At 41.1% G+C, this 13,971-nt stretch overlaps 1 protein-coding gene across 2 annotated transcripts in view; it reads right to left on the bottom strand.

Annotated features, from left to right (window-relative positions):
- Positions 1 to 207: 207 nt before the first annotated feature.
- The window catches only part of sesn1 (sestrin 1), an 83,768-nt gene continuing 70,004 nt past the window's right edge, over positions 208 to 13,971 (bottom strand). The window contains exons 1-9 of one of the 2 annotated variants that reach the window (XM_074685326.1): positions 3,253 to 3,532; positions 2,480 to 2,545; positions 2,174 to 2,374; positions 1,864 to 2,046; positions 1,466 to 1,699; positions 1,123 to 1,377; positions 859 to 1,049; positions 631 to 775; positions 208 to 537 (exon numbers count right to left, since the gene is read on the bottom strand). In XM_074685326.1, coding sequence (XP_074541427.1) covers positions 451 to 537; positions 631 to 775; positions 859 to 1,049; positions 1,123 to 1,377; positions 1,466 to 1,699; positions 1,864 to 2,046; positions 2,174 to 2,374; positions 2,480 to 2,545; positions 3,253 to 3,354 — 1,464 coding nt within the window. In that variant the 5' untranslated portion in view covers positions 3,355 to 3,532 and the 3' untranslated portion in view covers positions 208 to 450. Of the gene's footprint in view, positions 538 to 630; positions 776 to 858; positions 1,050 to 1,122; positions 1,378 to 1,465; positions 1,700 to 1,863; positions 2,047 to 2,173; positions 2,375 to 2,479; positions 2,546 to 3,252; positions 3,533 to 13,971 lie in introns of those variants that run through there. The other variant, XM_074685325.1, reaches the window with a different exon arrangement.

Below are 13,971 nucleotides of genomic sequence, written 5' to 3'. Positions count from 1 at the left end.
ACAAAAAGGAAAAAGTGAACTCCTCCACGTCCAGTTAGCACATCCACAACACTTCCCTTGATACAAAATGAAATAAAAAGACGCTAAAAGAAACTAAACACAGAAAACAGTGACGACAGAATCAACGTGCAGGATGCTGGTCGACGCACGGCATTCTGGGATTCTCTGCAGGTCTTCACTCGCTGCCAGGAGGCGGAGGAGATGCTGAATACTGAAGAGTCGTCCTGTCAGTGCTCAGGGTTGGTCGCCCTCTGTTGGTCACATGTGGCACTGCAGGCGACACTGAGTGAATCCTCTGAAGTTTGAGATGAGTTTTTTTTTCTTGTTCATTTGTTCAGATCCTCTTCTCACCCTCCCTCCCCTCCTTTTTTCATTTTCTTCCTTTTTTTTAATTTTTGTGGAACAACAACGACAGTAAAAAGACAAACGCTAAAAACGCCAAAAAGCACTTCATGTCATGTAGCGGGTGATCGCTCTCAGAGCGTATAACAGTTCAGCTTGCATTCGCGCTTCCATAAGAAGCAGATTAACGTGGACCTGGAGGAGGAAGCAGAGAAGCAGAGAAAAGAGGCGATCAGGATCTGTGTCATGATGTTTGATGATGACATCACGCTGCGTTGAGGATCTCACCTTCTCGGAGTGCTGGAACTGCCTCCAGAAGCTCTCATACATTCGTCGGGTGGTCTTCTCAGGACAGCACACCATGGTCTTGATGTAGATCTTGAAGCTGCGGTCCAGGAGCTGGTTGATCTCCCCGTAGTCGTAGTCGTCATACCTGGAACAGAGAGAGACATGTGAGAAACGTGGACGCCACATCCGTCAGTGATGATGCATCATGTGGCGAGTCTGGCGACTGACCTGATGCCGAACATGCAGTGGATGTAGTTCCAGATGGCCCGGCGCAGCATGCTGGTGTCCACGTCCTTGTGCGTGGCCATGGTGTTGTAGGTCAGGTTGTACGCCATCTGGAACTTCTCGTCCAGCATCTGCCCCACGTCGGGGTACAGCCGGTTGACCAGGGAGAAGCCGTGATCCTCCCAGCTGTAGTCCTGAGAAGAACAGAGAAACGTCAGACATGTTGGCGAGTTTCTCCTCAGGGTTCAGGCGGCATCTGGTCCTTACCTGCACCCTGAACGTGGGCACGTGCTCCCCCCTCCTGGAGAAGTCCTTGTAGCCGTAGCTGGGGTCTTCAAAGTGCCGCGAGATGTCTCTGGAGGGGACGCACTCCTCGTCCTCCGCCGTGACCACCAGCATGCTCTCCGTCTTCTCCCTCTCGAAGCGCGTCGCCATCTCCTCCTGGCTGGCCTCCTCGTCGTCACGGCACTCCTGCAGCTGCTTCATGCGCTCCATCAGCACCTCCACCTCGCCGCACATCTCCTGAGAAACCAACGAAGAAGAGAAACGTCAGTTTTAACCTCAAAGAGAATGATCATGTTTGTCTCCGAGGGGTTGGTTAGGCGCTCACCTGGTTGCTGAGCGGGTCGTTGTGATTGGCGTGGCTGTTGCCGTTAGCGATGTCGCACACGCAGTACTGGCTGAGGGAGGGGGGTCTGAACGTGTGCCCGCCATCACAGTGGATCTCCGGCGTGATGCCGCAGCCGAAGGTGAAGGAGGCCAGGGAGTGGTAGTGTGTGAGGAGGACGACGGCGTGGATCACCTCTGCCAAGGACCAGCTGTGCTCCTCCGCCTTCAGGAGGCGCTGCGACGGGAGACGAAAGGGAAAAAGAGCGTTAACAAACTTTAATCCATCCAAGTTCTGTCGCTGCAGCGAGACTCCGGCCTCCACCCATGATCTCAGCCTCTTACATAACACGCTTTCATGTCCCCAGACCGCCGCCGCCCCCCACCCTCTCACCCTCTCACCTCCATGTGCTCCTTGGTGAGGAGCCAGGGTCGGTGGGCCAGGATTTTGTTGAGCTCCCCGAGCTGCTGCAGCTTCTGCGGGGCTTCGTCCAGACCCTTCAGCCACTTGGGATCCCCGCCGACCTGCAGGAAGTCGTTGACGTGCAGGTTGACCAAGTAGGAGCACTGGTGTCGAGCTGCCGCCTGAGGATCACAGGAGACGGAGGAGGAGGAGGAGGAGGAGGAGGAGGTGTTAACCACAAGATATTTGATGTATCTGTGCTTACATAAAGCATGTACATGAGGAATGAGAGCGTGAACACGGCTGTACCATGATGCCGATGTAGTGTCGGTAGTGCAAAGACAGGGGTCCGTCCATCTGCAGCAGGTAGTGCTGCGTCCGGAGGAAACTCTCCAGGTACTGCGGGTGGAAGCCCATAACCAGGGAGATATTGTCAAGGCGACCGAGGGCTGCAAATGCATCCTCAAATATTGACTGTGTCCGGGCGTCCACTTTACTGACTTTGAGAATCTGACAGGAAGAAAAAAAAAACGATGAATAAAGGATTTATTACATCAACGTCACACCTGTAAGGGAGATTAAAAGTCTGATTTGAGATTATAAACTGCTTCTTACCTCTTTTTCAGGAATAAATCTGCTTGGTCCGTTTCCTAGAGGTCTTGGGATCCTTATTCCCAAGTCCTGAAAGACAAAATAAGAGGGAAACGACATTTAGATACAACAGGAAGCAGATGAGAAGCAACTGTCTTCAGCTTCACTTTTTTAAAAATTATTTATTTAATTATTTTTTAGTGTAAAATTACTCAACCTGCATCTTTTTTTTTTTTATTCCTGAGCAGAAAATAGTGCCACAGTCTGATTTTGAGCTTTTCTCGCAGCGTCACTGTCAATCGACGCATTAAAAACAAACTTAGACATAAAATGTTTGAATATTTAACAAAAAATCAGAGTAAAAAGCTCAGCTAATCTCTAAAACCACCTCAGTGTCCTGTAACTTTCCGCTACTTGCCGAGACATGTCCCCGCAGCGGACACCGTCCCGCACCGCGACCCACATGAATGAATGACCGAGAAAAGCTCTTTTTTCCGACGCTGACACCGCGTTAAAAACACGTCTTTGAACGCATCATTTTCATGTTTTAGTCTTAACGGTTAGAAAGGAGATGTTAAATGAAATGAACGAGGCTGTTTCTGACCCCAGAAAGTCTTGTTAGTGGTAAACAAGCTGCACAAAGACCAGTTTCTGTCCCTGCACTGCAGCTTGTTCGTCCGAGAGGAGAAACCGTCGCTTTAAAAACGTCAAAAACACGACACAGCCTCCTGAATCCAGCTGAAGTGTGTTTTTCAGAGCGTGTTTTTCGCTCTTGGAGCTGTTTTTCTGTCTCTTACCTTTTTGCTAAGCCGTTCACAATGGGTACATATCTTTAACAGCCGTGTCACTGCGATTGAATTATTCTCCACGTTCGCTGCCGGAGCGACCGCGTGCCTCATCTCGTGTCCTCGCGACTCTCTGATTAATTAACGGGCATGGAAACGTTAAAAGTGTGTTTTGGATGGCTGCGTCCTCCTCTCTTTGTTCCTTGAGGCACTGGGTAAAGTGCTCGGCAGTCAGCTGTTGCAGCCCTCCAGCAGAATACCGTCCTCTGCTCCTCATACATTCGGTAAATAAGTCGAGGCTCGCGCGAGCGACGTGCTCGGCAGCCAATCAGAACGCAACAACATGTTCCAGGCAGCCAATAGCGGCGGGGAAGGGCACGTGAGGGCGGAGTCAACCGTGGGGCCCAAACGTGAGCAGAGAGAACAAATCCCCCCTCCTCTAAGAAAACATCATCACTTCTCTCTGCTTCTTTTGTTCCCTGCTGCCATTGATCATGATCGGATCCACTGTCAGGCTCTGCAGCCTTTGTGCTAAATCAGGAATCTGCAACCTTTACTTTCCAAAGAGCCGTTTCTGCACATTAAGACAAACAAGTTTATAATCTGTTAAATAATTATACAAGCTTTTGTGTTTATAAAATTGTAAATGTAATTTTTATTTTATTTTATTTTCAATAAATTTGCAAATTTGGGGAAAAAAAGAAATTTGTTAGATAGATTTGATAAATATGCAAAATTTATGAAAATTAAATTAGTTAATTAAAAAAAAAAGAAAAAAAAAGAAAATAAAAATGTGTATAATTTTGCTATTTAAAAAAATTTGCTGAAATGTCATAAATTTGCAAAACATAACCCTGAATAATGCAATTTTGAAACTTTGCTTAGTTTTGAAAAATTGTAAAACTTTCAAAAATTGCAAAAAAAAAAAAAAAAAGAGTATTTACATTAAAAAAAAAAAATCAAAAATGTGTTCAATTTCCAAAAAAAACCAAACAGTGGAATTCTTTTTCTTAATCTGCAAAAATCTAAAAAAAAATGAAAAAAAAAAAAAAAAATCAAAAAATGAAAAAAAATGAAAAAAAAAGTACAAAATGTTGAATCATGATTTTACTTAGCTTCTGTGTTGTTTTCATTAATACCCGCTGTAAGAAAATTTTAAAAAAACTCTATTTTCATAATATTTCAAACCTACAAGGAGCCACTGCAAAGGAGTCAAAGAGCCGCATGAGGCCCCAGAGCCACAGGTTGAACACCCCTGTGCTAAATGATGACAGCAGTCAGGACAAGGTGATCACTGATTAGTTGTGCTTTTCAATCACTCTAATCAATACTTTAATCCAGGGGTCTGCAACCCTCAGCTCACCTGGGTGAAAGTCGTTCAAGAGCCACCAAATGTACTTTATCTTTACAATTAAGACAAAAAAAGTGTATAAAATTTTACAAATAGTGAAAAAAAACAAGTGAATAACTTAACAAGAAGTTTTTGTGTTTATAACATTGTAACTGTGATGTCTTCATTTCTAAATTTTGGATTAATTTTCAAATACTTTTTAAAAAATTGAAAAGTTTGCAAAATTTTTCAAAGATTTTTCAAATTTAAAAAAATCTAAAATTAAAAAAAAAATTGAAAAATGTGAAAAGTTCCCCAAAAATTCCCAAAATTAGTTTGCAAAAAAATGTAATTTCCAAAATTTGCTACATTTGAAAAAAAAAACATTTCTTTTCTTAAAAATGCAAAATCCTCAAAAAACTGTTTTTTCTAAATTTAAAAAAAGTAAAAAAAATTGAAGTTTAAAAATTTGCAAGTTTTATTGCAAACGGTGACATTTATCTAATTTTACAAAATTATTAAATGATTTTATTTAGTGTCAGTGTCTTTAATTATCAACACTCTGTTAGAAAAATAAAAGTTCTTTTTTTTAATATTTTTTAAAGCTACAAGGAGACACTGCAAAGGAGTCAAAAGGCCGCATGAGGCTCCAGAGCCGCAGGTTGAAGACCCTTGCTTTAATCAGTCATAAAGCTGGAGCAACCTCCTGGAGCTGAACATGCATGTGCTGTATCTGTGACTTCATCTGTGCATCCAGTGAAAACAACAACAGGCCACAGCTAGGACTCCCAGACCCTTCTCCCGCCCCCCTTTGACTGGCGTCCTGCTGCACTAGGGGGGTAAACCGAGCCCTCAACTGTAGAGGGGAGAGAGTTTGTCTGATCTGCAGCAGAGCATACGCTGCAGGACCTGCTGCAACAACAACAGCTCTTCAGTTAGTGGTTTGTGCAGCCCAGCCTATCACACCACAGATAATGCCATTCCTCCTCCACCAATCAGGTCGGGGCAAAGGAGTCCTTTAACAGTCAGGAGGAAGCAGAGATAAGGAAGGCAGCTCTTATGGCTTTGTTTATCCCAGCCTGACAATAACACGGTCACTGGAACAGCGTATAACTGTTTTATCACACCACAGAGGTTAAAAGTCGATAATCAGAGAAGTTATATCACATGAGATGAAAACTCTCTGTGCTAAAACTTTTAGGATGCACTGTACTTTGCTTTTTGTTGTGCACTAGCAGTGATGTATTTGTCTTTTGGAGTAAACAACAGATAAACAACAGATAAGTCAGAGGTTTTAGCTTCAGAAGTTAGCTAAGTGTTGGTTGTGACCACAGTAAAGGAGCATCCACATTCTGCTCAGCCTTGTTGTGCCACACACATGCAAAACCGTGCGTCATGTTTCTGAGCGAGATTCAAAAATAACATGTTTTTCTTGCAAAACAGAGGAAGCGTTTGCCTTTCTGACATTTCACAAAGCCTCGTTTTATGGAAGCAGAAAACTCCACAACAGAGTTTGGCTGTTAGAAGAAAAAGTTTTAAAGTTTGTCGGATTCTGTCCAAGTTTTTTTTTTTCTATCTGCAGCACAACAGCTCTGCTCGGAGGGGGTTTGGCTGAACTGTGAAGAGACCCCAATAAAAGAGCAGACAGGCACGTAAAAGTTGGTAATGATAAGGAGGTGATTAATCCCAGCCAAGACACGGCAAGTCTGCCCCTGAGCGCCGCCATCCAGAGCCGGCCCAGCCAGTTCTGCAACCCACTGTCAGTCAGATAGCACAGGATTCAGCAGGTTTCATTGTGTGGGCCGAGCCAACCACCCCTCCCTCCCTCCGTGGTCCCTCTCCTGATGCCACAGGATGGGGTGCGGGGCAGCTGTAAACATGTTCCCAGGGCTGGAGTCAGCACTCCCGGGGGCTGCTGGGAGCCCCATGGCTCAGCAAAGCTGCAGAAGAGGCTGGTCAGCGTTAGGGGCTTACGACACGCCGAAACCTTTTCACATGAAAAAGCGCTTAGGCCTCGCCGTCAGGGCCAAACACTATTGTCAGGACGCACGCACTGACTGACTAAGCGCCGTGCGAGGCTGTCACCGAGCCACATCAGGAGCGTTTATGAGTGGGTGCAGTGATTGAGACACACTCCTCCTCCTGAGATCCAGACTGTGTTGATATCAGGTTTATCAGCGGGAAGTTTCATCGTTAGAACAAAGTGCTGCGTTACGTAAGCAAACTACAACCTGTAAACACGTTACATAAAATTATAAGAAGCTTTTGTGATCAAACTTTGGAAGAGAGGTTGAGAAAAACACCTCTGAGTTTGTGTTTTCTCCTAAAACTGTACATCCACCTGTAGCTCCTGTAGCTCCAACCCACAGCGCTGACCCCGTCTGCATCCTTGGACTTTATTTCATGTCTCTGTTGTTGAAATGAAGGCGATGAGAAAATATTTGACTCTGGTGATCAATATAACGTTCCTCAGTTTGAATTACAGCCTGAAACACGCTGTGTGTCCTGTGGTAACCTCTGAAGCATGTTCAGAACAAAGTGTGACTTATGAAAAACCACAACGCAGGTGTCTCAGGGGACGCAGACAACTTCACCTCTTGTTTCTTCCACACTGTGAAATGTAATTTGTTGAATTTCCGTGAAAAAACTGAGCACAGATCATTAGTTTGAAGTTGGCAGCAACCTTGAGTGCAGTTAACACAAATTCATTTGTTAGATTAACTATAAAATGTAAGGTCAGATAACAAAAAGAGGTATTTGTCACTGTATGCACTGTAAAAATCCTTGAGTACACAGGCTCATGCGCTGTGCAGCACAGATAGCCCATCCATGCAGCAGAACGCAGACAGCCTGTCCGTGCTGTTGAGCGCAGACAGGCTGTCTGTGCTGCTGAGCGCAGACAGGCTGTCCGTGCTGCTGAGCGCAGACAGGCTGTCTGTGCTGTTGAGCGCAGACAGGCTGTCCGTGCTGCTGAGCGCAGACAGGCTGTCTGTGCTGCTAAGCGCGGACAGGGTGTGTACATTGTACAGCAGGGCCTCATATTTACTGTGATTCCTCCTTACTCACGGCTTTAAAACACCAACACAACCAAAAGCGTCTTTTCTGTAAAATATATATAAATATAAAGCAATGGCGGTAGGTTTACCAGTATTTCACCATTATTTTACAGTGTGATTTTTTGCAGTGATGTTTTTTAAACATAATAGAATTTTAAAGTTTAAATTTCCAAGTAAATTTTAAGTTACTTGTGACAGTGTACCACAGAAAACTGCTTTCAAGAGCAAAAAATGCAAGGTTTTTTTTTCCAAGTTACCCATAAATAGCTACAAAATGTCATTCACTCAAATGAAATTCATTGACAACAGTAAATGACATAAATAACCTCAAAACTTAAAAATGATGTGTAAGAACAACAAATGTGAAAGTTTGAACAGTTTGAACTGTGTTCATCTTTAAGGCTAATTTAAACAAGCGGACATTTTTTTATGAGCATGTTTCTTCAAATAGAGACAACATGGCAGCTGAGGGGCTCATCAGCTGTTGTAAAAGATACACCAGCAACTGTGTGAGTGTGTGTGAGTGTGTGTGAGGCAAGTGATGGGCGTTTGCAGCTAAGAGGTTAGGACAACACTGGGAGAGATTAGCAGTAAAAAAAAAAAGGCTCCTGTGAGGGAAAGGAATCATCTCAGATTTGTTTTTACAGTGTGCGTATCATCAGATAGTGATCTGTGGGAGGAAAAGCCTGAACAATGGACACATTTCCACTCTAACAGTAATAGTAATAAAATATCACCATCATTGGTGACGGCCGGGAACTGTGCTTAAATAAATATCTTCACATTAAATTTAAGAGGTGATGATTGGAAGCTGTGTTTTCCCAGCATACTGTTGCTTTATCACATTTTTTACCCAAATTTAACAAAACAAATGACAAAAACTTTATTATATAGTTGAACACATGCTGAGATTTGAGCCTGTGACAAAAAGCTGTTTGATGGTTTATTTCAGCAAGTTTTGCAATTTCGCCGTCGCTTCCCTGATTCTGCGGCTCCTCTGTGCTCGCGCTAAAGACGTGTTATTTACCATTATCCCATAATTGCTTCCTGTAGCCTCCGAGGCTGTTATCCAGGAAAAGTTACACAGGCATCACAAAGCACGAAGCAGCAGGTCAGAGGACCTTAATGAGCACTTGACACAGAAAAGCATCAGCTTAGAGCTAATCACAAAGAGAGAGAATGAGCTAAAAGTTTCACAGCCGTGTGTTCAGACGTGTGGTCGAAAAGACGACTGATGAGAAAATGTAAACCAGCTCAAACGCTGTTATTATGTTGTACCGACGTGTTCCAGGTTTACAGTTTGTATAAACTCAACATATCATAACGTTTTTTCACCTGTTAAGCAGTAAACCATAACCTACTGTGTACTAGCTTACACTAAAAACAGCTACTGAAGTAAGAATTATAAGAAAAATTGTTCCCAGCTAACTGTTAGCAGTTAGCAAAAAAAAGTTTAATCATTACAAACTACACATTGCAAAAAATTAAGCTAACCTTCAGTACTCAATGTTACTATAAAGAGGTAATATTTGGCTGGCAGCTAACATTAGCATATATCAAGTTGTGGCTTACAAGTCAACAAAAAAAAAAATTCTATCAACAAACGTTGACAAATCAAAATTTATCACAAATATACAGTAAAAACATGGAAACATTTTGATGTCAGGGTAAATATTTGATAACTGTTAAGGCAAGGTAGCAAGACATTAAGCTAACTTTCAGTACTCAAGGTGACTATTAGATGGTGATACTTAACTACCAGCTAGCATTAGCCTTTATCCAATGGTGGCTAACAAGTCAAAAGAAAAAAGCTGTTATCCAACAAAATCTAACAAATCATAAACTAACACATATAAAATAATAACATGGAAAAATGTTTTTGTTCAAGTAAATATGTGATTAGGATATAAAGAAAAACAGAAATTAATGTAAGAATCCATCACTTCCTAGCTAGCTGTTAGCAGGGTAATGCTGTTATTCTATTGTAATGACATGTTCCAGGTTTACAGTTTGTAAACACTCATCATATCATAACATATTTTCATCAAATTAAAACTTTTGAATGGTATTTGGCAGTAAAACTATTCTTATTGTGTCTTAGCTAACACTAAAAACACCAGCTAAAGTAAGAATTGCAAGAAAAACAGTTCCTAGCTAACTGTTAGCAGCTTGCAAAATAAGCTTAATCCTTACAAACTACAGGTAGAAAGATGTTAAGCTAACATCCAGCACTCAAGGTTGCTATAAAGAAATATTTGACTAGCAGCTCACATTAGCATACATTGAATAGGCGCTAACAAGTTACAAGGGTTATGCTGTTTTGATGTTTTACTGATGCATTCCAAGTTTATAGTTTGTATACACTCAACATACCACAAAATGTCATCAAAGTAAAATTCTTGAATGGTATTTGGTGGTAAAGCTAAACCTACTGTGTATTGGCTAACACCAAAAACAGCAGCTGAAGTAAGGCTTATAGTAAAACTAAATCCAGCTAACTGTTAGCAGCTAGCAAAAATCAGCTAATCCTTAAAAACTACAAGTAGCAAGACATTAAGCTAAGCTTCAATACTCTAGTTTACTATTAGGTGGTAAACCTGACTAGCAGCTAGTATTAGCATGTATCAAATGGTGGCTAACAAGTCAACAACAAAAAAAATCCAATCAAACAAAATCTGACCATTAAACAACTACCAGAAATCTAGAGTAAAAAAGTAATTGATAACTTATTATGTTTTGTGAAAACCAGGAAGTAATGTAAGCAATCCATCACTTCCTAGCTAGCTGTTAGCAGGGTAATGCTGTTATTCTGTTGTACTGACATGTTCTAGGTTTGCAGTTTATATAATCTCAACATATTGTAACATATTTTTATCAAAGCAAAATTCTAGAATAGTATTTGGCAGTAAAACTTTACCCTTTGTGTATAAGCTAACACTTAAAACAGCAACTTAATAAAAAAATTATTAGATAAAATAGTTCCTAGCTAACTGTTAGCAGCTAGCAAAAATCAACTTAATTCAAACAAACTATACTTAGAAAGATATTAAGCTTATCTTTAGCACTCAAGGTCCCTAAAAAGAGGTAATACTTGACTAGCAGCTAACATTAGCATATATCAAGTGGTGGCTAACAAGTCTAAAAAAAAGTTCTATCAAACAAAATCTGACAAATAAACAACTACCAGAAATGTGGAGTAAAAAAAAGTAAACATTTTGATGTTAAAGTAAATATTTGATAACTTTTTATGTTTTGTATAAACCAGAAACTAATGTAAGCAACCCATCACTTCCTAGCTAGCTGTTAGCAGGGTTAATTAAGGTAAGTCACCTAATTCCAAGAAAGCAATCCTAGCTACTAATTAAGTCACTCATGGTGTTCTATATCACTATCTGTATCTCTTATTTTAGTTTGGAAGCTAACATTAGCTGCTGTCAGAAGCTGGCGTGTTATCAGATATCAGGTCAGAGGAAAAATGGCCGCCGTGTGGATGAGGTCAGTGAAGGAGAAACATAGAGCTGGTCTAAGAAGTTTGGATGGATATTCTTGTTTTTTATTCACTACATTAAGAAGGTTTTATTAGGTTTGACAGCGCACAGTGGCTAAAGTCCAGTTTCAACTGAAACGCCCCCTACTGTTTGTCGCAATAAATCAGCCATTTACATAATATTATCCAATGTTTATATATAGAAACTTGGCAACTGGAACGCTTTTAACTCGTCACCTCACCTCATTCCCACTCCATACTTCCCAGTTTCGAAGTATTGCACAGATGTCGTTAACTTGCGATGTTTGGAATTTCGCATTTCAGAGCGATGACTTAAAAAAAACACGACAACATCTCTTGATTTGCTTTTGAAACAACCTCCAGTATCACTGCTGTCGCCTTGGCACGGTGAGAATTATATAAAGAGATGACAAACACGACGAGTCTGGACATGTTGGGAGTTGCTGCTCAGCAAATGTCAGTTAGCTGGTTATGGAAGAGTTGGTATCTAAGTTAGGGGACGGGAAAAAAACTGTTTGGGGACAATTTGGTGAAAAATGTAAATTTGTAATTCAGAAAAGGATTTTTTTGAGTGTTTCCTTCTTTATAGATGAAAACCTGAGGGTTATCTCAGTGACACCAGTAAACAGATACAGCACAGTCAACAGCTAGCATGTTGTTAGACTTTAACACCAGAGTAATGAGGACAGAGCATAAACTGCTGAACAAAGAGGACACTAAATCTGGGACAAAGACTCAGATTTAGAGTAAAGTAGCTGTTTCATTAAGATCCACTGTCAGGAATTAGTTCACTAAACTTTTTATAAGGCTCAAACTATGGCAGCCACTCTCTGCAGCGCTCACTAAAGCAGTTGTTTTTTTCTTTACAAGTGTGGAGCTGAATTAACAACAGGCTCAAACCTATAAAGAGGCTGATAAAAGTTGATGAGATTAAAAAACAGAGAGAGGAAGCCATGCCAGGCGTCAACTCTGCACACATGTGTTTCTGTGCTGCGGCTGCTGTGTTTTCTCATGAAGTTAGACGCGAGGGAACCGCAAAACAAAAAAAAGAAAAAAGTGTGGGGATGTTCAACAAGTGGCAGAAGTCCACCAGACCGGTTCAGACCTAACCTATCAGAGCGCAGAGGAGAGGAAGCAGAAAACTTTCTGACACTGACACAAGCCTAGCAACAGGCGTCGTCCAATCAGAGGAAAGAACAACAGCCGGAGGAGCCAATCTTCTGCTCTCTCTTGTTTCTCTGAAAAAAAAAAAAAAAAAAACACAGGAGAAAAAAAGTTGTGCAGTGGTATGAAGTTCACTGAACAAACCAATCTGCTCTGTTTCATAGAAAGTCGTTCAGATTGTTGATGCTCGGTTATAATTTCTGTCTGTTTGAGATCGTCTGACCAAAGTGACACACAAAGAAAAACACTCGTCTTCAAACTCCACAGCAAACGCAAAACCACATGGTTCAACTTAGAGCTCAGGACAGCAGCTCTGGTGTGAAAAACAACTGAAGGCTTTTGTTCTGCGTGTAAACACGTCACTTTAAAACCTGCAGTAACTCTTTTTAACAGTTTACCAACGCTTTAGAAAAGTTCACCAACTCTGATTTCTGTAAAACTTGGCTTCAGTCAGAGAGAAACCTGCAGAGAGGACAGAATCCCCCTCCCCACTCTTTAAACAAGGCTTTAGGTTTGTTCCTCTATCAGTGAGAGGAGGGTTAACCCTTACCTGCCCAGCTGCTCACTGCTCAAAGCATCAAACACTGGAGATAAGTTTACTGTAACCTGTTGGTCACAGAGTTAGAGGGCAAGTTTTACCCTGCAAAAACTGAAATCTTATCAAGTGTTTTTGTCTTTTTTAAGGTAAAAATCGTCTCATTAAACACATTCAACTGGTCAGTCCAGAAAAATGTTTTGTTTCTGTTCATTTGCAGACAGAAAAGAGGTCTGAATTAAGGGTGTCAAAACCATTCTCAAAAGCCACAACAGGGATGCAAAAGCTATAAAACAAATGCAAAAGCTACAATACAAATGCAAAAGCTGCAACATAAATGCAAAAGCTATGACACAAAGGCAAAAACTGGACACAAATGCTAAAGCTACACCACCAATGCAAAAACAAAAAATGCAAGAGCAAAACACAAATGCAAAAGCTACAAAACAGATGTAAACGCTAACACACAAAGGCAAAAACTACATAACAAATGCAAAAGCTACAACACAAATGCAAGAGCAAAAACACAAATGCTAAAGCTACAACACAAACCCAAAGGAAAAAACAGAAAATGCAAGAGCGAAACACAACTGCAGGAGCCACATAACAAATGCAAAAGCTACAACACAGATGCAAAAGCTACGACACAAAGGCAAAAACTGGACACAAATGCAAAAGCTAAAAAACAAATGCAAAAGCTTCCACAGGAATGCAAGAGATACAACACAAATGCAAAAGCAACATGAGTGAAAAAGCCACATCACAAATGCAAAAGCTACAAAACAAATGCAAGAGCTTCCACAGGAATCAAAAAGTCTCATAATGAATAGACGAGATACAACACAAAGTCAAAAGCTACGACATGAATGCAAGAGGAAAATCACATTGCAAAAGTCACAAAATAATTGCATAAGCAAAAACATCAATAAAGCTACAAAACAAATGTAAAAGCTACAACATGAATGCAAAAGCTTAAACAGGAATGCAAGAGCAAAAAAACAGTAATGCAAAAGCGACAACAAAAACTCAGGAAGCCATGACACAACGGAAGTAAAAAGAGGTCAGTTTTCCCAACAGACACAGAAAGGTTGAATTGAAAAACGATTGTTTTTTTTGACTTCAGCTATGACAAATAAAG

This window comes from Halichoeres trimaculatus, unplaced genomic scaffold (assembly GCF_033239565.1).
Source record: "Halichoeres trimaculatus isolate MK-OKI-2021-1 unplaced genomic scaffold, fHalTri1.1 fHalTri1_scaffold_13, whole genome shotgun sequence".
Lineage (NCBI taxonomy): Eukaryota > Metazoa > Chordata > Actinopteri > Labriformes > Labridae > Halichoeres > Halichoeres trimaculatus.
Note: the sequence above shows the minus strand (reverse complement) of the source record. Positions and strands in the feature narration are given on the sequence as shown.